Source organism: Melospiza melodia, chromosome 28 (genome assembly GCF_035770615.1).
Source record: "Melospiza melodia melodia isolate bMelMel2 chromosome 28, bMelMel2.pri, whole genome shotgun sequence".
NCBI lineage: Eukaryota > Metazoa > Chordata > Aves > Passeriformes > Passerellidae > Melospiza > Melospiza melodia.
Genome location: NC_086221.1, coordinates 4,685,579 through 4,710,236, shown reverse-complemented (window position 1 = coordinate 4,710,236; position 24,658 = coordinate 4,685,579). Strand labels below are relative to the sequence as shown.

The 24,658-nt window shown below is 46.0% G+C and overlaps 1 protein-coding gene across 2 annotated transcripts; it reads right to left on the bottom strand.

The window, feature by feature from the left end:
• Positions 1-95: 95 nt before the first annotated feature.
• TSPAN2 (tetraspanin 2) lies at positions 96-23,343 on the bottom strand. 2 transcript variants are annotated; one of them, XM_063177764.1, is made up of 8 exons: positions 23,222-23,343; positions 20,983-21,085; positions 8,692-8,789; positions 8,190-8,264; positions 7,584-7,685; positions 6,332-6,406; positions 5,517-5,600; positions 96-3,998 (listed from the first exon to the last, which is right to left on the bottom strand). In XM_063177764.1, the coding sequence occupies exons 1-8, from the start codon at positions 23,288-23,290 to the stop codon at positions 3,933-3,935; spliced, it is 672 nt and encodes a 223-aa protein (XP_063033834.1). In that variant the 5' UTR covers positions 23,291-23,343; the 3' UTR covers positions 96-3,932. The 2 variants fall into 2 exon arrangements, with proteins under 2 accessions (XP_063033834.1, XP_063033835.1); XM_063177765.1 differs by lacking the exon at positions 96-3,998 and adding an exon at positions 4,005-5,399.
• Between the last annotated feature and the right edge of the window lie 1,315 nt (positions 23,344-24,658).

Here is a 24,658-nt window from a genome sequence, read left to right as displayed (position 1 = left end):
CGGTGTCCTGGATGCCGTAGGTGAGGGGAGGCAGCCCCGCGGTGCCCTCAGGGCCTGGGGGGCTCTGGCCGCACGGATCGAGTTCTCTCCGGGACTCGTTTATTCCAGGTTATTTTTATTAGGAAGTTGTTTCAAATTCAAGACACACAGCCGATAAAACGCCACTTCGGAACACATCATAGGGAAGTGAAAGCGAATTTCAGCCACAGAGTTAGGTTTGTTTTCTTTCAAAGCAAGAGGTAATTCTGCCACAGATTTGGCAACATGAACCGAAATGCCAGTTCTGTCCAAAATCAGAATTTATGCTGTGCCATACACATTATCCTGGAGGTGGTTAGTGTTTTGGAGAACCTCGTGGCTGGAGCACCAATAGAGAGGAAAAAGATTGAAAAGCTTTATTTATGTACATTTTCTATGAACAGCATCCACTGCTGTTAATCCATAGCCTGCAAAGGCTGTGCAATACAGCATTTGAGGGCTTAAGACAACTCCATTTCTTTTTCAAGACACATGAAACGTGTTTTGTTATAAAACTATCAGTATCAAGACAAGTGAAATACTACTCTTCATTGTAGGGAAGTCACAGGGCTGAGCTTCATCAGCTGCTGTGTGATTTCTGAGAGGTACCAAAACTGGCTGAGGTTTCCCTGTGACAAAGGAAGCTCCCACTGAAATCAGTAACTTAGAAAAATTAGACAAGGGAAATGTGAATAATGATGTTTAGAGACACATTAAGGGCATCAACAACTTACATCTTTATGCTGTAGAACAAACTGACAGGAGAACAAGAAAATGTGTGTGATGTGCTTTCAAAGTTCTATCACCTGGAGGGTTCTGATATTTTGTCACTTTCCTCTGACACAGGTGCAAGGGACGGGATAAATGGGTATTTTTGCTGCCTTATGTAGCAGTAACTCTGAAAAAATACCTTCAGTTACTAAGATGCAGAGAAAACTGCAATTATATTAAGCACCTCACAACAGCAGGAAACTACAAAAGACCTTTATCCCTGGATTCTGTTAAAGGCACTAGTATATGAATAACATGTTGATTTCCAGCTTAATTTATACCAATAACTTAGAGAACTAAACCAGTAACAGGTATTGTCCTGTTCCTGGTATGCAGTGCAAGTATCCCCTAAACCTAAATAAATGCAACCCTAGAGCTTATGCAGGAATGCTCAGAAAATTGATGCTTTCTTTAGAGGAAGAAAAAAACAAATCACAAACCCAAAACACTTCAGCAGAAAGTTTGGTGGCTCGAGTCTGAATTTATAGAAAGTTTTTTCCACCACTTTTCCCTGTTTTTCTAAGGCACTGGGGTGGTTTTGTACTTCTGGGGGAGTGGAGGGATGGGGAAGCAACAGCAGGATCTGCAAGCTGCCTTGGCATTCAGTGCATCTCCAAGCAGGAGTGGGCATCTTCCAAGAAATCTTATTCAAGAAATAATAAATAAAAAGATAAACTCTGGTTCTGTCATTACATTCTGGTGCCATGAGTTTGAGGAATGTGTAGATGTGTTTAAAATGAATGGAACACTGTCATTATGAGGGGGAATGTAACACAAGGAAATTGCTTTATTTGCAGTCAGTTTCTATCCCTGTAGGACAACAGTTCTTGGAACCTGAACCACTGGCTCTGGTGCTGTTTTTACTGATTTTCCTGGAAAGCTGGCTTGTCCTGAGTGGCAACAATGACACTCCACAAGAGTTCCTTCTTTCTGCCAGTACTACCTTGGGACAACACACCCCAGCTGGGCACTACCCCCTCATCTCCTCAGAGCACAACCACTGCAGGGACAGTCTCAGGGACACTCTCAGGTACACCTGGAGCCAGGAAATTGCTTTGCTGCCTGCTGTGTAAAACTGATTTCTAAGGTTCAGCTTGAGACCTTCATGGATTTGCTGCCACTGCTCTCTTGGGAACAAGCAGCAGATCAGGGCCCTGTTTCCTGTGCTGGTTCTTGCAGAATAAGGTTCCCAGGCCCTGTTTTTAATTAACATCCATTGCTAATCAGCTGTGACAGAGTGACACAAGCCTCACTCTTTTCTGGTGTGTGATTTCTTGTGTCCCTGCCAGCCCAAAGCCCAGCTCTTAGTGCAGTGCCACAGCTCGTGGTTGGATGGCTGGAAAAGAGAAATCCATGTAAGAGACAGCAAGATGTGTCAGCTAAACCAGAGACTTGGAGCAGCAGCACTACCCCAAGTCCCGAAGTGACAGAAAACTGATGGGAGTTTGAGTTTCTTTGGGGAATAAGAGATAAAAAATAAATAATAGATAAAGGGTGGTATATCCCACACAACAAATAACATATTTCCTGAAATCCCATTTTGTTCCATTGTGTTTCAGCAGAACAAGGAGCCCATGAATTGTAAATTCCAAGGCCTCTCAGACAACTGGGATGTGTAGTTTTACTGAACTTCTCCCCAGCATGGATGGAACAGCTGCATCAGGAATCTGAACTGGTGATCACCAGATCTGCTGCTATGGGGGTTTAATTAGCAAAAAGCTTTTCTCTGAAACTGTGAATTATCTTAAGTAAGCCAAAAATTAAGAGATCCTGAGCCTTTGATGTAGCTTCTTTTTCTGGGGACAACCTTTCTCCCTTCTAGGCTGGTTCAAAAGGAACATTCTCTTATGAATAAATATGACAAATAGAAAAATTAAAATCTAGAAAAAAACAATGTAAACGCAAGCCCTGAGGTATTTCAAGCACACAGTGTAATTTTTATTCCTGACAATCTAATTTATACCTATGCAACCTAAAGGTGCCAGTAAGAGAACTTACTGCATGGCTCTGTAAAAATGTCCCATCTTCCTTTCCTGCCTTCTGCCCCAGGAAGGGGCGAGAGGTTGAGGTAAGAGCCCCGTGGAAGCTGTGATAGTCACAGAAGCAGAAACTGAGGATATTAAAGTGCTGTGTGTCTTTTTCTGACCGCTTTCACTCTTTGTTTGGCTTCCACAGGCCAGTTAGATTCTCCAGAGATCTGACAAGGGGCTGCTTGTCTGGACCTAGGCTCCACCCCTGCACCAGTCTGTAGCCACAGTGAGGCTTTTGGGACAAATGTGGATTTTAGTGGCCCCCTGAACTCACAGTTGGGTTTTTTGGTGTATCTCAGCCTAGCTTGGGAAGCTTAAGCACACTTAGCACTGCAGTTGGTCCCAAATGACTGCCTGGTCTTGCCAGCTTCCCACCTCCTTCCCCCTCTTCCTTTAGCCTGGATCTCCTTGGACGTGTTTTCTCCCCCAGAGCTTTCTGCATTTGCATGAAGGGTCCAGTCCTACCAAAAATAAACACCCAGTCTCTGCATGACAGTGAAGTCAGTGGGTCTACTCTTCAAGTTTGCTGGAGCAGACCCTTAGGCATTAATTGTTTTTTTAAATAAAGTACAATTTTATTAGTTCTGCTCTGTTTGGGCTTTGGAAAATAAAGTCACAACATGGATCATAGGTCTTTCTACAATGGCATTTGTGCCTCTGCTAATTCTTGGCACACAGGGGCTCAGTGTGAGGGGGCTCTGAGCACTGTGTCCCTGGGGGATGTGCACACACATCTGTTCCATCTGCAGATGTTTACCTGGGCAGCTGCTGCACATCCAGGGACCTGCTCACATCCAGAGGTGTTTGTAAGGAGACACATGCATGTGCTTACATGTGTAAACTCTTAATTGCACATATACAAACATTAAAAATCAAATTAGTCTTAGATGCACCTTTGCTCTTTTTTCATTAAAAAGGACATTTTAAACCCTTTTTTTGTTCACTTGAGTTTTACTGTAACTAATACAATTCACCTGATCACCTAACGGGATATTTTCCTCTCAGTATGTTAAAACACTGATTAAAATGCATTACAATTATTAAATTGGGTAGAAGAGCACTTCTTGTAAGCTTAGTCTGGAACTCCTGGGGCAGAGTTGTGCAGTGACAGTTTTAGATCATTTCTCTCATGTTACGGATGGTACAGCACAGAACCATGCTGAAAATCATGCCAAAGATCTAGAAGAGAAGGGATGTGATTTAGGGATCCACTTACAAAACAGTTATAAAACAATTTTCATATCAGACAATCTGAAGGTCCCTATGGCAGAGTAGTGACTGCTTCCATCTACAAACCCCAAAACATCAGACAATAAACATGAAGGAGGTTTCACTGATTTTATCACACTGGTTTCACTGTTCTTTGTTCTGAATGTCCAGCCAAGGCACAACTGCCCCAAATATTAATGTTACTAACATCAATTTAAGTCACATAATAACTGGTGATAGTAATATTGGTGGTATCCTGGTATTTCACTGGAGTGTTCTGAATTTCAGAATGCTTCTACATGGAATAGCACACACATTAGAGTGAGAGCAGAGGGTGATTGCAGAGCCCCCAGAGCTGGTGCTGAGCTCTGAACAGTTCCCGTGCTCAAGAGCAAGACTATACATTAAGTATAAGACTATATACATTAAATCTAAACTCCCATTTGTGTCAGGGAACTTGGTCAGCACAGGGAATGACAAAAGCAGAGAACAGTGGGTGTTGCCAGAGCTCTGCTTTCTGCCACAGGTCAGTTCTCCACAGCTGCTGCCTCCTGAGCCTGCACTGCTTAGGGTGTGAGATGGGCATTAAAGCACTGGGTTCGTGTCCCTAAGGATGGGCACAGCTGAGCCCTCACAGCCCAGCACGTGGCAGAAACAAGCACAGAGAAAGGTGCAGGTGCATTTCTGCTGCTGAAGGGGTCGTGGTCACTTCAGGACCTTCACTGTGTCTGAGGTGGGGACCCAAGGGGAGATGATCCCAGTTCTGGTGTGTCCTTGATGTTACTGATCTCTGTCCCACCCCCAGTGTATTTTTGAGTCCCTTCCTGTTTCATGCAAACCCCAGGATTGTTCAATATGCACAGCATGGTTTCTGTTACCTGCAGAAACCCTTCAGCTGCTTTTCAGTGTCCACTGTGAATGTCCTGCTCTTCCCAGCAGCTAAGGCAGTGTTTCTGTACTCATACTGTGGCTCCTCATGCTGCTGGTGTGACTCTGAAGGAAGTCATGGCACAACTGAGCTGGAAAAGCTTCGTGCTGAAGCCTGGGGAGCCCCAGCCTGCCGGTCCTGCTGTGTCCTTGGGACAGGGTGACATCTATTGGTCACAGCTCTAGTGGCTACTCTCTATTCCTCACGGAAACTAAGGAATGTGTCCTAAAGGACTGAAAGCATCAGACTGCAGTTGTTTTGGAATACAGGAAATGCTGCTACAGCTTTTTGCTTTTTAGTTTGGTTCATGTGCACTCTGCTCTCACAACAAAAGAAGATCCCCATCACTTTGGAACCTGTCTAAGGACACAAAATGAACTTGAAAAGCACAGTCACAGAGCTCTGCTTGCACTGATGGGGGCAGTTCCCAGGGAGAAGACACACTGGAAGCAAGAAGAATTGAGGAGTCTCACCAGTTGCTGCAAAACACCTTCCACAAAGCTTTGAGTAAGGGAAGGGTACTGGACTCAAGGAGAGACTGGAGAAATGGATTTACTCACTGTGATGCTAGCAATTGCAATTCCAACAATTCCAACTAGGCGCAGCTGAGTATCAATTACATTCTGAATTTCAGTCAGGCAGTTCTGTTAGAAACAAAATTAAAATATTTTTTAATGCCTGGAAATCTATATTTCAATCAATTCTATCAGCTGTTCTCACTGAGCAACAAATAAACACAAAAATATTAGTGCAGTCACCATCCTAATTCCTGCATCTAAACCTTGGGCTTTGCTGGATAATTTTCCAGCATCTTCCCTTTCCTGGTGAGGCATCTGTACCTCTTGCCTGGAGAGGCTGACACATGCAAGTAATTTTCTTACACTCAGTTTTCTCCCTAAATTTAAACTCCTTTATGTAACAGGCCATGCTAAATCAGGAGGTTTGGGGCTTCATTTTGACATTGAACTCACAAGCAGATTCCAGAAAAGACAGAAACGACAGAAATATCTTTTTGACACCAGTGAAGTTTCTAGTCAGGAGGCTCCATGCATGACTAAGGTGGGCACTTGCTAAAATCCAGCCTCCATGGGGAATTTGGGATCCTGTTCTGTTCCCTCCTTCTCCCTTTTCCTTTCAGATGGTGCAGTATTGTCTTGGCTACCACGGGATGCCACAAACATGTGTCATGACTGAGGGCATTATGACCTCCAGCTTAATTCTGCCTCCACTCTGCTCCATTTCATAAGGAATTTCATGCTGGAATTTGCAAGGTAAAAAGAACTTCTTCCTTTCTTTTACTTACAGAATGCCTCCAATTTTAGTAAAGAACTGACATGAAGAAGTGATTAGAACAAGCAGGACAGAGGACACTTGCCTTTGGCAGCTGGATGTTCTCTGGACAGGGCAATCCTGTTTGTTGTTCCACATTACCTTTACCACAGCACTGGAGCTGCATGAAACAGAGATGGAGGATCAAAGAGGGAAAACCACAGACCACATAATGAAAATCAGTTGTTATTTTGTCCTGGTTTAGGGACATATTTTCATACTGAAAGTGAGACAATAAATAACTAAAAAAAAAGAATCTGTACAGATAAAATAATAACCTTATTCTCTATATTTAAACTGCTGCTTCTGGTAGAGTTCCAACTGCGTGGGACAAAATTCTCAAAAATTAGTTTCAATTGTGTGAGGCCACAGCAAACAGCCACATTTGTATTAACAACAATGACCAGAAAAGATTTTTATTACAGTATTTCATAACAAAGCAAACAAGTGGATTTGGGAAAAGCAGATCCCTGGCTTACAAGAAAACAGGAGTTAAAGGGAGAATGCAGAAAGTTCAAATATCACATACAGAATTATGGGCAATGCACAAAAAGTACAGCAGAGAATGCTGGAATTTTATTTGACACAACATCGTGCTGGGTTTGGAGACAGTAATAAATCAGAGTTTCAGAGGGTTTGTTTTTCCTGTTTGCCTATCTCCCACAAAATGCTTGGAATTCCTCTTTGGGTCAGAAATAAGAGCTATGGGAGAAGGACAAAAGGGTCTGAGGTTGTGAAATGTTTGTTCTAAAGAACGTGGGAATTGCTGTAAGGAGCAGCAAAGCTTGGGCTTGCTCTCCATGGGAGGCAGTGTAGATCCAGGATGGACACAAACAGAATTACAGAAGTCACAGGTTGTAACTCTGATTCAGACATTCACTTTTTGGGTGGCCTGAACTGTGTCACACATGTGTGGTCTCTCACTGACTTGGTTCAGCCACACTGTAGGTCCTGGGACACAGGTCACGTTTTCTCTGACTGATGCAGAGGGATGCAAACATTTCTCTCTCTGCATTTGCAAGTATTTATCTGTGGATTTCAATATCCACAAGGGTCATTTCTTCTGCACACACAGACCAGAAGCATCAGAAATTTCAAAGCCTGGCTAATTGCACTTTCAAATGTACAGATCCAAAACCCAGAATTCTGACAGAGCCCTCAGGAAACTCAGTGTTGTGAGCCTCTGGCTGGATTTGAAGTACATTCAGTTCTATTTTGGCATCCCTCAGAGGAGGAATTCTGGATTCTAAAGGGGCAGTGTGGCAGTGGAGGGAGCTGTGGGGGTGAGGAGTACTCACAGCCACGTGGTAGCGATAGATGGTACTGTTGACCTTCCCCACTGGGTTTTTCATGTAGTCCTCATAAGCATCTTCATAGATTTTCTGGGCTTCCTGTATTGCCTGCAGAAATCAGACTTTCAGTGAGTTGCAAATCAGTCTTACCCCCCATCCAAGACTGTCACCTTGTGTTCTCAACCTCCAGGGCAAAAAGCTGTGCCTGGTAAACAGGTATGGTGACTCAAAAGCCAGGAGGGTTTGTGGCCCGGGGGCATTCAGAGGGTCAGAGTGTTCATAGGCTCTGTGTTTTGGTTAAACATTCTGAGTTGGGCAAGTTCAGTGCCTGAATTTTTTGCCCTTCTCCCAGGCAATGCCCTCTTTTCATACAGCTCCCCTTGGTGTTCCCTCAAGGCTGAACCACACCTCCACCTTTTCCTGAACAGAGGAGGCAAAAACTTCATCCTGTTCCAAACTTGTGATAACACAAGCTGTCATTGGCTCCAGATAAGAATGTCAGAGAGTTTTGCAGGGAAAAGTCTGGAAAGTTTTCCTATGGAAGAGCCAGCTCAGTGGGCACTGGAATCCATAACTACCCCATCATTACATCAGAGGCTGTTTGCCACTTACCACTTTCTTGCCTATGAAGGCAAATACTCCAGCAGTGACCTCACCTGCAAATATCACCAACAGGCAAGCAAAGAACTGCAGAGGAAGGAGAGAATCTCACATGAGTGTGGCTTGTTCATGGGGGCTGCCAGCCAGCCCCTCATCCTCCCCAGGCCCCAACAGCCCACCCTGAACCAGAGCTCTGAGGGGGCTCTGCACAGGGCTGCTAAAGCAGATTCCTTGTCACATTCAAACAAAGGGGAAATGGCAAAGATGTGGCTCAGAGGGAGCTTCAGGAAAATCAGAGAGTAATTCCAGGGAATAAATACATCACAAAGGACAAGGAAAGGCACCTCTGCATGTATGCCAGCTCTGCCATAGCGTGGTGGCTGCTGAGTCCAGAGACACTGGATTAGCCAATAAAAGGACATAAGACCTTTCAGGTGTTGGACTGTAAAGATCTTCCCATAAATGCTTTGGATGGTTTCACTGCAGAGCCCAGGCCCTGGAAAGATTTACTCACAGTTCCAATCAAACACTGGGACTCCCGTGCTGCTCCACAGCACCCGAAAAATCCAACTGCTGCCATGATGGCCCCTGCTCCCACCAGCACATAGAGTCCTGTGGAAAACAGAGCCAGCAACAATTTCAGAAAGTTTCTCTCCCCAAAGTCTGCTACCTACTTCATCAGCCCCACTCACTTACAGGTATAACAAAGTCTCTGACTTTCACAAAACTGGTTGCACAGAAAAGGTTCTCTGGCCACAGGGGGCGAGCAATACTTTCTTCAGAATTCTTGGAGAATTAAATAAGACAATTTGAGATTAGCTCAGTTGGTTAGAGCATGGTGCTAAAACCACCAGCTCTGCAGGTTTGATTCCTGGATGGGCCATTCACTTAGGAGTTGGACCTGATCATCCTTGTTGGTCCATCCCTTCCAACTGAGAATATTCTCTGACAAGAATCTGTGACTTTCACCTTCCTAGTTTGCTGTCCCAGGGACAGCTCAGTGCAGGAAGAACAAACCCCATACCATCCAGAACCCCTTATACCTCTGCAATAAACAATGTAAAGCAGAAAAGCCCAGCTTTGCCAGAGGGCTTATTCCTGGGAAACCTGGGGCTGGAAATGGGGGAACTGAAAGGAACATGGGAGATGGCAGCATACAGATCTAGGAGCCCAATTGAAAGCTGACACTCTTATTCAACAGGTGTTCTGGTTTTGGTTTTATTTTTTGTAAGGGCTTTATCTAGGACAAAAGGAAATCAGAGTACAGAGTTTTTCTTTCCTCACTTGTGAATGTACATTTTTTGATCTGTGTTTAGGTAACACTTGGGTTCCTGTGGGGTTCAGCTCCCACCAGGCCACAACCACGGGGCTGTGCCTTGGCTCTGGTACTGTTGGTGTAATTCTAGTCCTTGTCCTGTGCAGGATGCTGTGCCAAGCCACTGCTGGGGAAAGAGCTTCATCTTCCTCCTCCTCGTGTCCTTCTGGTGAGGGACGGGAGCTGCAGGCAGAGCGCACTAGAGGGCACAGTGAGCCTTGCTCCAGCCGGGACTGCCCGAGCTTCCACGGAGAGCCTTTAGTCTGCTCAGTTACCAGTGGAAACATTAATATAAAATCCAACCCAGGGTGAGCACAGCTGCTGGCATTTGCTGTTAGCAGGCCTTGTGTGACCTGGACTAGAAAATCCCACAGATGACAGTTTGCAATCGCTAGGAAAATGTAAAACCAGTCAGTGTCTGAGTGCAGAGCTTCCATCCAGCTGCTCTGCCTCACTGCAGCCGGCTCGGGGAATGCCAACTCCTGCCTGCTGCCCATTCACTGCCACATCAGCCTTCAGTCCCTGTGTCTATCCCAGTTATGTGATCCTTGTCCTCCCCTCCCTCCTTCCTCCTGCCCCAGTTCCTGCTGAGAGAGACACTCTGATAAACAGCAATAAAACAAGTAATATGGCTTTGCCCTACTAACTGTAATGTACACAGTGCTGGGGGGGTGCTGCTTGCTGCCTGTGTTGGCAGTTCTTATTCCGTGTTTTCTGGATTTTTAATGCTCAGCCACCTGTGACTTCCTGGGACTGAGCATTCTTCAGGCTGTACTTGCACACAGATGCACAGCGCTGGTTTTTACTGGAGCACAAAGACATTTATGGCTCAGGGGAGAAAGGTGAGCCAGGCCTGGTGGAAGATGAATTGGAAAGGACAAAAAATCCTCGCTCAGGTGCAGAACCTGGTGCTCACCAGGCAAACACCAACGCTGCCATTTCCTGGGATCTCCGTGGTAAGAAACAGTGTAATTACAAAGATGTTTCCTGCACGTATTCAGTGTGTCCCTCCCTGCTCCCTCCCTGCGCTTATCAGCCACTTAGCAAAGATAAATTGGAGTAAGGACACAGGAAAGGAGTCTTCCCGTTTCTTTTGGTTATTTGCAGCTAGGAAAGACAAAGCTCAGTGAGTCTAGGGGTGAGACCACTCTCAGGAATTTGCATTTGCGTTTGTCAGAGAAACAGCCTGAGCATTTCACTCGAATGACTCAGAGCTAAACCACTACCTCAGCGAGAACTTCCCTTTTAAGGCGTGTTACAGGAAGAACTCACAACACTCACTAAACAAAGCTGAGCCCCAAGCTGAGCCAGCCAGGAGTTAAAATCCACCTTCCTCCACCTTCTGCTCAGGAGAGTTCATCCCACTTTGTCCTTTCTCAGCTTGGGACTGCCACTTGGTGATACCCAGCTATTTCTGGATGGAAAATAATGTTGACACTTAAAATTTCCCCAAAAATAATGATATTTTTACTTTTCTACTCTATATAAACACACATATGTAATCTTTCATACAGGAATGTAACTTGTGATTTTGGGGCTGTCCTGAGGCCAGGACTTGGCCTTGGTTGATCCTTGTGGATCCCTTCCAATTCTGAATATTCCATGAGACACATGAAGAGTAGCTTGAAAAAAGTTAAAGGGGCCAAGTTACTGAGAGGTTTCCCAGCAGCCACATCCAGGGATGCTCAGTGGAAGGTGACTTCCAGGAAGGATGTCTGCCAGAGATGGAAATGTTATAATTTATGGCTTAAACATCTTCATAAGGGACTTTTGCCTCTTGTAGCAAAACTGTATTACAAAAGCTGCAGAGAAGACGACCACATCCTGACTGAGGCCCCACTTAACCCCTCTGTGCCTCCCCCCTTTTCTTTTTCTATTTCTTTTTCTATTTCTTTTTCTTTTTCTATTTCTTTTTCTATTTCTTTTTCTTTCTCTTTGCCTCTTTTACTATTAAATAAAATATATCAATTTCTTGGCACTAGCATCTAACCTCATTTGGTTTTAACAATATTTTTGGGTAGATTTGAACATTTCTTGGTTTGATCCGTTTTGTTCACAGACTTAATTTTCTTTGTGTTTAAACTGGTTTGGAACAATATCAAAGCTATAGATGCAGAAGTGTCCTGGATGGTGTAAGTATGTAAGAAGGATCTGGTATTCCTTTTCCTAATGGAAATGTAGGCACGTTCACCTCAAATTCTTGATAAGAACAGACCTAAATTTAAAGTGAGACTCTCCAGAGAGAGAAAAACAAGCAAAGGGTGGCAATGTCTGGCACAGAGCCCTTGGAATCCCAGCTTTAACTAAAGCCACCAAGCACTGAGAGCTGTCAGGGCCAGCAGTGCAAATCCAGATTTTGGTGGTTAATATCACACCTTTCCTTGCAATAGTAACCAGAGTCAGAAGTAGCTCAGCTCCACTAAAACCCATCCCTTCCTAAAAAGCAGGATGGAAAGCCTTAATCAGCTTCTATTCATCAGCACTTCCATTGTAAAACACAAAGCCTTGGCATGGCCTCCAGCTTGGCATCTACAGCAAGGCGGGGAAACAAATAAAAGTCAGTTTATAGACACAGAACAGAACAGGTTTGAGAGCCACAGACTGACACAGAAAATTCACTGCAAAGCTCAACATAGCAGAAAGAAGTGTGTGAGTCAGGTCAGGACAGAGAGCTTGTTTAGGTGAGTGGAAAATGATGAGGAGACTCCCCAGCTGCAGCTTTTTGTGCAGCAGAAGGAAAAAAGCACAAGGTGGAAAGGAAGCAAAGATTTGTGGCCTTTGTGAATTCTTTCCTCTCACCTCTTCTCTTGTTGCCTCTGTTGATTTCCTGCAATTCTGCTCTTTGGTCTGTGTGTGCTCATGGAGAGGAGAGAGGGCTGGCACCTAACTGAGAGCAGGGAATGCAGAGAGCAGGAATGGCCCCAGGCTGGCCCAGAGACAGAGCTCTGCCATCTGGGATTGCAGAATATTGGAATATTTACTCCACCTGCATTTAGGAGCCACAAACAAGTCGCTGTCAGCCCCTGAATGCAAATGGAGGAAGAGGCACATTCCAAAGATGAAAATCCATGTGCCAATCTGACAGAAAATTGGTTAATTTAGGCAGCCACAGGCACTGATTACTGAGGGGGTTCTGGAGGAAATAGGGGCTTCTTTATAACCACAAGAGAATGAAAAACAACGTGTCACAGGACTGGGGATTTTTGAACACAGCCTATTCTCTTAATTTTTTTTAAATGAGGAAATATTGAGGTTTTGGGGTGTGGTTTGGTTTTTTTTTTTTTATGTGCTGACCCCCCCCCACCCCCAGTTTTTTTATAGATGTGAAGAGAAATGAAGACTTCTCCTTTTAGCAGTGAGTCAAGTGAGAGAACACCTGATAACAAATTGATTTCCCTTCTGGCTGTAATGTACTGAGTGTAAGAGGGAAACCCCCTTTTTTTTGCCATTGTTTTATTTTGCAAAGACAAATTTGGAAAGCCATAAAGCAGCAGCTTTTCTGTATATTTGATTTTTTTGATTCATCCCATGGGGAAAATCGTTCTTTCCTGAAAGGAAATTGTCAGATGGGGGTATTCCCTGTGAAAACTCCAACAGGAGGGATTCCCATTTTCTAGCAGACCCTGCTTTGCAATTACAAAGGGAATTAAAATGTTATCTGGCAGTCTCAGAGCATCCTGTGGTGAAAAATGGCAAATCCACAAGTCAGCAGGGCTCTGGATCAGCCTCAGTGCTCGTGGCACTCAGCTCTCCCTGTCTCCTCTGGAGATAAGGACACATCCATTCCTGGGCTGAACATGGAGACAGATCTGCAAGTCTGAAAAATCACCTTCAAAAGGATCAAGGGATCCTGGCTGTTGCTTCTGAGTGTACAAACCCTCTGTGATTGGCAGTGATACAGAATTCCATCTCTTTAGACCAGATAGAAGAGAAGGATGGGATTTTATAGCTGCAATATATTTTTATGTGTATCAAGAGTGAGGGAAGGATCAGCCTGGGATGGGAGAGATGTAATTTCAGACTCTGGAACAGAACCCACTCCCAGAGCTGCTTTTGTTTGTTTGTTTGTTTTTCCCCAAGTCTTACTGAAGGTTTGAGGCACAAATCCCTGCCAAAGAGCAGGAGCAGACAAACACACCCTGTCTCTGTCTGGCTTTATTTCACATGGGTTTCTTGTTTACCTGGCTGCTATGGGCACTTTCCATTTGAAATAATTCTCCTTTTTTTTTTTTTTTTTTTTTTCCTCTCTTTTGGGCTGAGTAAATAACACTGAACAAACCCCCAACTGTTCCCACTCCACAGAGAGAACAAGCAGCTCTGTTCTGGGGGTGAGGGACCCAGCAGCAGCAACAGCAGAGCCCGGGACCCAGAGAGGGCTTGGAGGGATTTTCCTGGGGTTGTGAGTTCCTTGCAGCCCCAGAGGCAGATGAAACCCTGCAAGGAAGGACTGAGGCTCTCCTGCCCTTAGGAGAGCACCAAGGAACCTCAAGCACAGACACAGTCCTGGAAAATATGAGAAACACACGTAGGAGTTGGAAAAAAAAAAAAAAGTCCAGACAGGGACGGTTATGTGTGGCACCAAACTCAGCTCCTGAAACAGGATTGTTACGAGAAATTTCCATTGTATATTTATTTATAAAATACATTTACAGAACTGGAGAAAAGCTGCTGAGGCCTCTAAAGTGGCATGAATTTCTGGAGAAGTGGAACATACCCTTAATTTGAGCATAATGGATTTATCTGATTAAGTGTCTGGTGTGAATTCAGCAGAGATTTTGTGGTTAATATTCCTGGAACCATTAGAGGCACCAGCCCAGTTTGGAGGCTACTGCTGATGCACAAATCCTGAATTTCAATTTAAAAGCAGCCTCATTGTAATGTAACATCCCAGTTCAGTTCTTCTCTTTCCCACAGAACACCAGTCCTTGTCACATATCTTGTTCACATGAACCCTAAATAATTATGGCCAGATTCACTGGGGCAGTGCATTCCCAAAGCTGTTCCCAAAGGCTCTGTCAGGGTCCACCCCTCTGAACTCAGGTGTCACCTGTGCCAGCTGGAGCTGTCCTGCCCTGGCTGCTCTTCACAGACCCCAGGCAGTGGATAACACCATTTAATGATGTGAAAAGTGTGGGAAAACTTCCTCACATGGGAGCTGTTCAGAGTGCACACTGTGGTCAGAAGCACATGGCCAAAAGTCTTGGTACTTTCTCTACTTTCACTTCATCCTTTTTGACTAGAACCACACAGAGCACTGCAAATGTACACAATGACATTAAGATTCCTTTCTTCAAATGTCCTGACGTTTATTTGCCTGTTTGGCTGCAGTAAGCAAAGCACTTTGTTGTCAAGAGCAACTGATAGTGAGTCTAAGATCATGTTCCTGTGTGGTTGTAGCTAATTTAGAGTCTGCCAGTGTTTGTACTGCTTACATTATCTTTTACCACTTGCATCACTTTGTTGACACTGTATTTCTTCTGCCTGTGTAATACTCAGTCATTTGGCATTCTGAAATCCTCTCGTGATTCTCTGCAATCCTCTCTAGATTAGGACACTGCATAATCCTGTGTGTGCATGAGCCAGCTCAATCCAAACCTTCCTGAAGATGTTTTTGAACTGACAAGCCCCAAAAAGGAGCCTGAGGGCTTTTTGGTTGCTGGTTTGTTTGTTTTTTTCCAGCAGACAGAACGCTTTCCTCTCAATGACTTCAAAGTGGACAGTGCAAACGTATTTACAGCTCTGTCAGGGCGAAACACAGCACAGGACATTTCCCTTAGAGGAACTGTAAAGGGTTATACTGGTTTGCTTGTTATGTAGGAATTGCTTCAGAGCATGTAGAGCTCTCTTAAAGAGACTCAGTGTGAAAAAGGAGCCTGAGCAACCTTGGAGGGTGGGGTGCTGCTCCAAAGAGAGGAATCATGGAATGGTTTGGGTTGGAAGGGTCCCTAAAGATGATGCAGTTCCAGCCCCTGTGACCGTGTTCACAGGGGTCTGAGGATGAGGGAGGAGATGAGGATCTGACTCCATGTTTCAGAAGGCTTGATTTATTATTTTATGATATATGTTATATTAAAACTATACTAAAAGAATAGAAGAAAGGATTTCTTCAGAAGGCCGGCTAAGAATAAAAAAAGAAAGAATGATAACAAAGGTTTGTGGCTCGGACAGAGAGTCTGAGCCAGCTGACTGTGATTGGCCATTAATTAGGAACAACCCCATGAGACCAATCCCAGATGCACTTGTTGCATTCCACAGCAGCAGATAACCATTGTTTACATTTTGTTCCTGAGGCCTCACAGCTTCTCAGGAGGAAAAATCCTAAGGAAAGGATTTTTCAGAAAATCTCATGGCTACAAGCCCCCTGCCATGGGACACCTGACACTGTCCCAGGCTGCTCCCAGCCCTGTCCAGCCTGGCCTTGGGCACTGCCAGGGATGCAGGGGCAGCCACAGCTGCTCTGGGCACCTGTGCCAGGGCCTCAGCACCCTCTGGGGTTACACATTAATGTAAGCAGCCACGTCCTGGGGGCATGCAGGGATGGGAAGCACCTTGATGCCCTTTTCCTTCCCACAGCACCAGTGACAGGTTTGTCCCCAGTCACCTGCAGGTGGCTCTTTGCAGAGAGCTCCCAGTGCTGCTGGGTGAGCTCTGGGCTGGGCCTGGGCACCCTGGGCAGAACAGGGACTCCTGGAGCCTGGAGCTCCCCGAGGGGCTCAGGGCCTTGGCTGCTGCTCTGGGGTGGGACTGGCTGGGAGAAGCCACCCAGGAGGACAATTTAATGGGCAAAAAGCATAAAGTGCATTATCATGCTTAAGTGATTAAAAAAAAAAAAAAGCCTCCTGAACATCAGCATCTTGCAAATATGCAGCAATCACCCTGAGGCAGACGGACGCATTGTCACATTAGGCTAAATTAGCTTGTTTGGTTTATTCTTGCCTTTATTCTGTCAGGGGGAATGCTAACTCTTAGGAACTGCTGCAAGGTTTTGTAATCCACAACAGAGACCGAAGACCTTGGAACAACTTTCATTTTTAGTAAGGTTTTCTCAGGGGGTGGTAGTGGTGGTGTCATGTTTTTAAAGTGAATTTCCAGTGAGCAGCTTCCGTTTTCCACTCAGGGCCACTATCAGCCTTTTCTCTTTAAGCCACTCTTCCTGAGCAACAGAAAAAAGAAAGCTGCACACAGATGATAGGAAGAAAGACAATTTCATTGCTGAAGTCTTAAGTGCAGACTAAAAGACTCTCCAGTACATGATGGCAGGATCATTTAATGCTCTTCTTGTGGCTGCACATCTCTTTTGCCAACAGCTCTCATTTTAAAGGCTGGTAGAGTTTGAGAGGTGCTGGATTTAGCAGAGAAAATCCTGTTGACTAAGGGTATAGTGCTTGACTCCAAAATACATGAATAGAACTTGAACCAAAGTGAAGCACAGGAGCAGAGAACTGCAGTTCACATGGATGGAACTCCAGCCAGCTCCTGTTTGTATGGGCATCCACTGCTATGGAGAAAAGCTCCTAATATCCTTCAGCTCCAGACATGACTTCATACCCTAAGGCACGCTCCATCCACGTACCTTTCAAAGCCAGCAGCATCCCTCCTGCTCTCACCCCAAGGAAAAGCCACTATCACCCTAAAACTTTTGTCCACAGCTGTTTTGGCCCTGATGGATGCCTGGACCACAGATTGGATCATGAGATTGAAACAGAGAACAGAACAGAGCATAGGAGGGTTGTGAGCTCTGGCTGTGCAGGAGAAGCAACATTTCAGGGCTGAGAAAGAGCCACCAAGACCGATGTGTTTGCATTCATCGGGTTTTGTTACCATTCCTGAGGGGGTTTGTTGAGTACACACACTTCACTTTTATTGGTGCTGGCAGGGATGGGACCCTCTGCACTTCATTTCTGAGGAATACAGAGTTTGTCCTGCTGGTTGCCCTTTGTCCACCAAAAGCAGAGATGGAAGAACTGAAACTGGTCCTTAAAAAGTCCCTGTGTCAATTTTTGCTTTACAAGCGCTCTACTTGCACTCAGTGGCACTTGGTCTGTACTACTGTGCTTCAGTTTTTCTTAAAATTAAGACCAGCAGTACTACAAGGAATTAATTAATTGTGAGACAGCAATGCTGACACCCTGGGTTCCCACAAGCATCTAACTTCCTTCTGACTCTTGCAGACCTTCCTGCCCAGTAAAAAATTTCCCAGTCTTGGTACAGGAGTCTCCATAAGGATGAGCAATCTGAGGGAATTCCCAAAATTCCACAGATCTTTTCTCCATTTGATCTGTGCGGTGTCACAGACAACTGAGATAAAAAGGTATCTGCCAGCTATTGTCCTTTGATGAAATTATCCTTTTTTTTTCATTTTTTTTCTTTCTCAAGAGAGGGATCTGTGAACTCTACCAGAGCTGAACTGCAGTTGAACAGGGGAGCCACAGTTTTGCTTCATCACTTGAAGCAGAGGCACAAAAACTGCACTGTGAGATGGAGTAACATAAAAATATATCCCATTGTAGAGGGAATTGGGAACTGCAGGAGACGATGCCCAATTTTAGGAGCCTCCAGGTGTAGGATGTGTCTGGTAAAATGGCTGGAGGCTGCGTGGGTCAAAGTGCTCCAATTCCAACCTTTTCTGTTGTAGGTTTTTCACTGCAAACTGCAGTGGGGAATATGGATCCCCAAACACAAAACCACAAGCAACAGAAAGCTAGGAACACATATGTGCTTGCCCACAGCACTGCTGCCTGTAAGCTGTTCTCCAACCAACAAAAACATCTCAGTGGCTGGAAAAGATGAACAGGCCTGGTTGCCAAGTCATGGCCTGAACTATTCCAGGGGCAGAAAAGACAGCTGGGCTGCTGGTAAAGAACAGGGCTATTTAAGGAGACTCACTCTGGCCTAATGGAAAATGCAAGGATAGAATTATCAATTATTTTACACTAACCCAACATTTCAGATCCAGGAAAAAAACAATCACAAGGAAGGAGAAGAGAGAAGCTGGTTAGAGTCGGCTGGCAGCTCAGTCCAGGTACAGAAAGAGCAGAATGTGCTGCCCTTTAGAAGAAAGAAAATGAACTGTTTTTCAGAAGATGGTGATTGTGGAGTGTTTCAATGCACCTGCACTGTTGTTCCAAGCACTGGCACAAAGTTGATGTGATCCCAGGGCCTTGGGTTATCACAAGGAGCCACAAATGCCATCAGTGGAACTGAGATAAAGAAATTCTTTTTGGATGTATAGCTATATGCTGATATTTTAAGTCATACTGCTGATCTGCTTTCTCTTTCAGCCCTCAGGGCAGCTGCTCCTGGTGTGCTGCACAGTGTTCCATATTAAGAATTCCTATGCAAAGCCCTGGCTGCCACCCAGGAAGCATGTTAGAGAGCAAACACACAGAGCCAAATAAACAACAGTCCCAGACACTCTGAGAAAGGCCCGATACACAACTCTAAGGGGGGACTCCGAGCTGAAATCTCCTCGAGAGGGAAAGCTCTTCAGCACGACCTTCAAATGCAGCTTTGTCTGCTGCAAACCCACTGAAACTGAACTTTTCCCTGTTCTTTCACCATGGCCCTGGCCCCAGAGTGTTGACAGCCCCAGCACAGCCTGAGCTGAGCCATCAGATGCTCAGGGGTCACAGCATTTAGCAGGGTTTGTAAGGAGGGAAGGAGACAGCAGAAAACTCTTCGGTTTTCTTTCACAGGAATGCTCTGTTCAGTGCCTGTTACAGAAAAGGGCAAAACTTCACTTCAGAATTCAGTCCAAAGTGTAAGTTTGAAAGAATTCTGAAATCTCTGTGCCCTGTTCCTCAGCACTTCCTCTCACACTTACACATTTCAACAGGCAGCTCTATAAATACGTGTGGCAGCCCAAAAGCTGAATGTCATGGTGTCTGATGAAACTTTTACAAGAACATTCCTCAGGACTTCCCAAAATTAACAACTTTGAACAACTTTTGTAATTTCTATTCAGGGCAGAAGCAGACTACATCTTTTGGAGATTTCAATACACATGCAACAAAAAATATCTTGTTTACACTGTGTGTTCCAGGCCGTACTGGAGTTTTGGTGCTTATTCACAGTACAGGATGTAGCAATTTCTGCCTTCCAGCAGCACGTGATTTTGAAGCCAGAACATCCTTTTGTCTTGTTTGCTCTCCTGGGACAAACATAAGTGGATCAGGGAGGGAAGCACTGCAATCTACAGCACAGGGAATTCAGCAGGTATAAAGTGGAGCTGGAAATGAAGTTGGTGATCTAATGTGCTGCTGTCATAGCAGCTCAGATGTAAGAGAAAAAGCAAATCATAACTTCCTTGGCTCTCTGTGTCAGTGGAGGTGCTGCAGCGTGTTTTACAGTAACCCTCAGGTCCCAAACAATGTTTTCATCTGAATGGTTTTGTTCAGCCTCACAAAATCCCAGGGAAACACTGCTGAACATCACATTCTCCCCATTCATTCCCATGGCTGCAGTTCTGTGCCTCTGGCCTGGCTGCAGATGTTAAAGAAACCTTGGCCTGGGGCTGTGGTGGGTCTGAGTCAGCCTCCACTGAGAGCATTGGGGTATTTAAGGCAACTGCACAATCCTGGAGTGACAGGTAACTGCTGGAGGACACCTCTGTCACCTCCCAGTCCCTCCACCCTGCCACAGTGGCTTGATGGCCAGGGCAGGACTGGGTATTCACTCACACTTGGCATTTGTAGATGGCAAAAATGTTTGCACCAATGGGATTTTATTGGGTCCATCTCTAGGGGTGATGTATTAAAACAGGAAAAAATCCAACTTTTCTGGTGTAAAAATATGTTACAGTTACCAATGACAGAGAGCTGCAGTTGCTGGCAGTCCCAGACAGCTGCTATTTAAGGGTATCTATAAATATGAAGCACAGGTCCCAAAAACCCACTTGGAGATCCCAGGGAGAAAAAGTTATCTTAAATGCTAAAAACAGATGTGACTAATCCCAGTTCTGTGGGCACAGGAACTAGCTGATGCCTGCCCAGGTTGGACAAACAGCTCCTGAGATGACTGAACATCAGGTAATATCACTGTTCAGCTGGGGAAGGATTTGCTTTGGCACTTTGGTCCCACTGAGGCCTCCACAGGGAGAATTGCTGAGCAGAATTTTGCTGCTGTCCTGGTTCTGGGAACCTTCTGAAAGGACACTTGTTTTGTTGGCTGGCAGCTGCACACAAAACTCTGGAGGGATATATTGGTGAGCCCCACAAGTGTCTGACCTGTCTCACCTTCTATTCTGAGAGTATTAGCACAATTCACTTAGGGTATGAGGGGACTGGATCAAATCCAGGAGAGGAGATTAGTTAGGGCTAAGGAAGTGGCTGTCAAGCAGAGAAAGGTCAGAAGCCATCACACACATGGCACACAGCACCAGAACATCCACTTTTGTGTAGGTCAGCCCAGAAATTGCTGACCAAGGTGTGTCACCTGCCCCAGCACGCAACCAACCCTGGAGGCTGCTGCCCTCCCAGCACTGTCACTTACCCATGAAGAAAAGTTCTGGGGACTTCTTGTCTGTAGCAAACTCAGCCATGGGCCCTCCAAAGCGCAGCCACAGCCCGAAGGCAATGACAGCCAGTCCTGCCAGCTGCAACACAAACACAGCAGTCAGGGCTGCAGTGACAAAGGCTGCAGAGCATCACAGCAGTGTCCTGGCACCTTGTGCTTTCTTGGAATCCCACAGCTCAGAACTGCACTGTCAGAAAATTCACGCAGCACTTGCCAGGGTCTGAAACAACAAATTACTATTACAGTGCAATGTAGTTCTTTCTTTCAGCTCCTCAGTGCAGTTGTGCTTCTGAACTTACTAGAGACTCCCAAACCTTGTCAGTCATTTAATTATCAAAACTGGGCCTGAATTGTCATGAGGAATGGAGTGGGGCAGGGGACCCCCACCAAAACTAGGAGGTACAAGGATTGTTACTGGGTAGATATCTTGGATCACAGAAATTACAAACCAGTGACAGATGCTGTCAAATGCAAGGAAAAATTCCCTTTAATGTGAACAAGACCAGGTCACAAAGGAGTGTCACAGCATGTTGTTTGAGGGAAAAGATCTACAGTCAGAGGTTTCATCCTCACCACGTGCCAGACAGATCATCAGCCTGCCAGGCAGTGCTGTGTGTCCTGGCAGAGAACTCCAGCACCCTCAGGAGCAGAGCTGTGTGTCCTACAGGAGCTCCAGCACCCTCAGGAGCAGAGCTGTGTGTCCTGCAGGAGCTCCAGTACCCTCAGGAGCAGAGCTGTGTGTCCTACAGGAGCTCCAGCACTCTCAGGAGCAGAGCTGTGTGTCCTACAGGAGCTCCAGCACCCTCAGGAGCAGAGCTGTGTGTCCTACAGGACCTCCAACATCCCTCAGGAGCAGAGCTGTGTGTCCCACAGGGACCTCCAGCACTCTCAGGAGCAGAGCTGTGTGTCCTGCAGGCAGCTCCAGCACCCCCAGGACCAGGCACAGTGTCCTGCTGCTGTCCAGGCCCAGATTCTCAGCCTGTGGCACCTGCACATCCTGGACAAGGCTCACAAGCACCTGCTGCTTCCCATGTGGGTGCCAGCCTGGCACAGTGCCCCCCTGACCTGTCCTGGCACTCGATCCATTGGCACAGCTCCACAAGCCAAGAGAGCAGGCAGTTGTACAGCTGCAGAGCTCAGGATCACAGCTTTCCTCACAGATGTGTCCTAGCAGAGGGTGAGGGTCCCCTGCCACCCTGTCACAGCATGGGGACCTCCCTGCTGCCAGCCTTGGCCTGCCAGGGCCTCTCCAGGCTGTGGAGTGCCCCTGGCACTTCGGGGTGAATGTCCCAGCCAGCTGAGATGGTTCCTTCCATCTCAGCGAAAAGGCAGATAACAAAACACAGTACTTGTCACTTTTGAGAAACAAATAACACAAAGCTTTGTCCTTCTGCTGCCCTGCAGCTGCAGCTGGGCAGCAATCACACTGCCCGTCCAGCTCGAGCACAGCAGCACTGTGTCCCCGGAGCACGCAGCGCTGTCACCACGAGGGAACAGCCTTTGGTTTAACTGTGCTTCAAGCATAAAGGAGACAAAAGCCCAAAACTGCTTGGTCCAGAGAGGCTGAACAGGATGACTTTGTGGCTTCTTTTAAAAAGACCCCAGTGAATCAGAAGGAAAGAAAAAGACATTTAAGAAGATAACATTGCTGATTGTTTTCTGGAAAGCTGAAGGGAGTACAGTGCACGAGGGAAAGTGAGAGAAGAGAAAGCGTGAATTCAGCTGGTGGAACTGTGAGACTATTGAAAAGGTGCAATGAGGAGAGAATGGAGACAGCATTCCCTAAACCTCTTGGGGCGATGCGAGGACTCTGTTTCAGGATGATCTTGTAGCAGCTGCTTTCTCCCTTATTAAAATGGTATTAGTAAAAAGCACCGTGATGGTGTGAAATGTTCTGCTCGCTGCACTGTGCTGGGGGAACCTCTCCCAGCCTCCTCCTGCAGCCGCGTGGTTGCCGGGGCAATCAATGATCGCTGCTTTAAACGATCAGCTCAGACAGATGCTGCCTCCGCTCAGCAATGCCATCTCACCCCGAGCCGGCGCTTCATTTCCCCGGCAGAGCCGCACCTCCCTGGGAGCGAGCAGCAGCCGGGAGCGCAGCCTCAGCTCGGGCAGCCGCTCCCGCAGGGCTGCCCGGAGGGAGCCGCGCCCGTTCCACCCCCGGCACCCCCGGCACCTGCAGCAGGTGCCCGGCCCCGTTCCGCCCCGCGCTCACCCAGAAGGTCAGGTTGAAGATGAAGAGCAGGATCTTGACGCAGCGCATCCCTCCATAGCCCACGCCCATGGCGGGCGCTCCGGCAGCAGCTCAGCCGCGGCTCGGCCCGACTCCGGCGGGGCGGCCCCGGGGGCAGGTGCGGGGCCGGGCGGATCCGCCGACCTGGGCCCGCCCCGGGGCGGACTTTGTGCCCGGCGCCGTGCCCGGCGCTTCCCGCGGCCGCGGCTGCCCGGGCGGGGCACGGGCGGGGCCGGGCACCCCCTGGCCCCCGCGCTCGGTGCAATCCCTCCGTGTGTCTCTCCCGAAGGCGCTCGGATCCTGCAGATGCTGCCCGCAGAATTACAGGCAGGAGCAAGAACGTGATGTGGTTAAACTTGCCTTGGTTCATGGCCATAGCGAAGAGCCCCTCGAGTTCATTTTCCAATCATTTATTTGTTCTCTAATTTGACCCCAAAATGCTGGCTCTGCTGTCAAAATCTTAAAGCTTTCTCATCTTATTTTTTTCCAGCTGCTCCTTTGAGGTCTCCAGGAACTCTGAGTCCAAAGTTGCCTGTGGGGCTTTGAGACAGGGGAGCAGGAGATAAGGTTGTGTCTCTGGAAAAGGGGTTTCTACGTTAAGCATTTCATCTCCTTATTTAACAAATAAAACACTTATTTACTTTTTTTTTCTTTTTTTTTCTTTTTTTTTCCTTTTTTTTTTTTTTTTAGTTTGTGCTCTAGTCATAACTGTAGACTTCTACCTATTCAAATATTTTCAGGTTTTGAATACATTTTCCCTGAGGTGTGTATGGAAACTGTGCAAAAATGTGTGGGAAAAGATGTTTGGTGTTGTTATTTCAAATTACACTCCTCTAATTACACAATAATACCAAAGGACGTTGGAGGCGGTTTCCTTTTTCACTCATTTTCCTCTTCGTTTTCAGTTGTGTTAAAGCCTGGCCATATTTTGGAAAAATAATTCCAAACAGTTTATTTGAATTGCAATGACAGAGTTTAATTAAGAATATCTTATTCCATTTGCCATGAATTACAATGCAATACTGTTTATTAGTTTAGTTGTTTGGTTTTTTTAAACAAACATTGAATCTACCTTATAACTCAGAGTAAAACCCCACAATTTCCCTTTTTTTTGCTTCCGTGATGCTCTGCTGGATGGCGTTGACCTACCAGGTCCAATGTATTCCTTCTAAAATTACAAAAACATGAATGCATTTGAATAATCAAAATAACTTCAAGACAATGAGATGCATCAAACAGTAGCAGAAGTCTTCATTATCCTCTGATACATTTGAACCAGAGGAAAAACAAGAGAGTGGTTTTGCCTTGGATCGTGATGGCAACAAAAATAAATAGTTATTTTAGAAGTCTTTTATTAGGCTTCTCTATTTCTCTAGTAATTTTCATGCTGATTTTCTCTAAAAGTGTAGGAATGAAGCA

Coding starts and splice junctions, on each gene's coding strand:
- TSPAN2 (XM_063177764.1), bottom strand. CDS start 23,290: ATGGGCGTGGGCTATGGAGGGATGCGCTGCGTCAAGATCCTGCTCTTC. Junction 8,265..8,691: donor CCCAGTGTTTGATTGGAACT/GTGAGTAAATCT, acceptor CTTCCTCTGCAG/TTCTTTGCTTGCCTGTTGGT. Junction 3,999..5,516: donor TTGCAATTGCTAGCATCACA/GTGAGTAAATCC, acceptor CTTCTCTTCTAG/ATCTTTGGCATGATTTTCAG.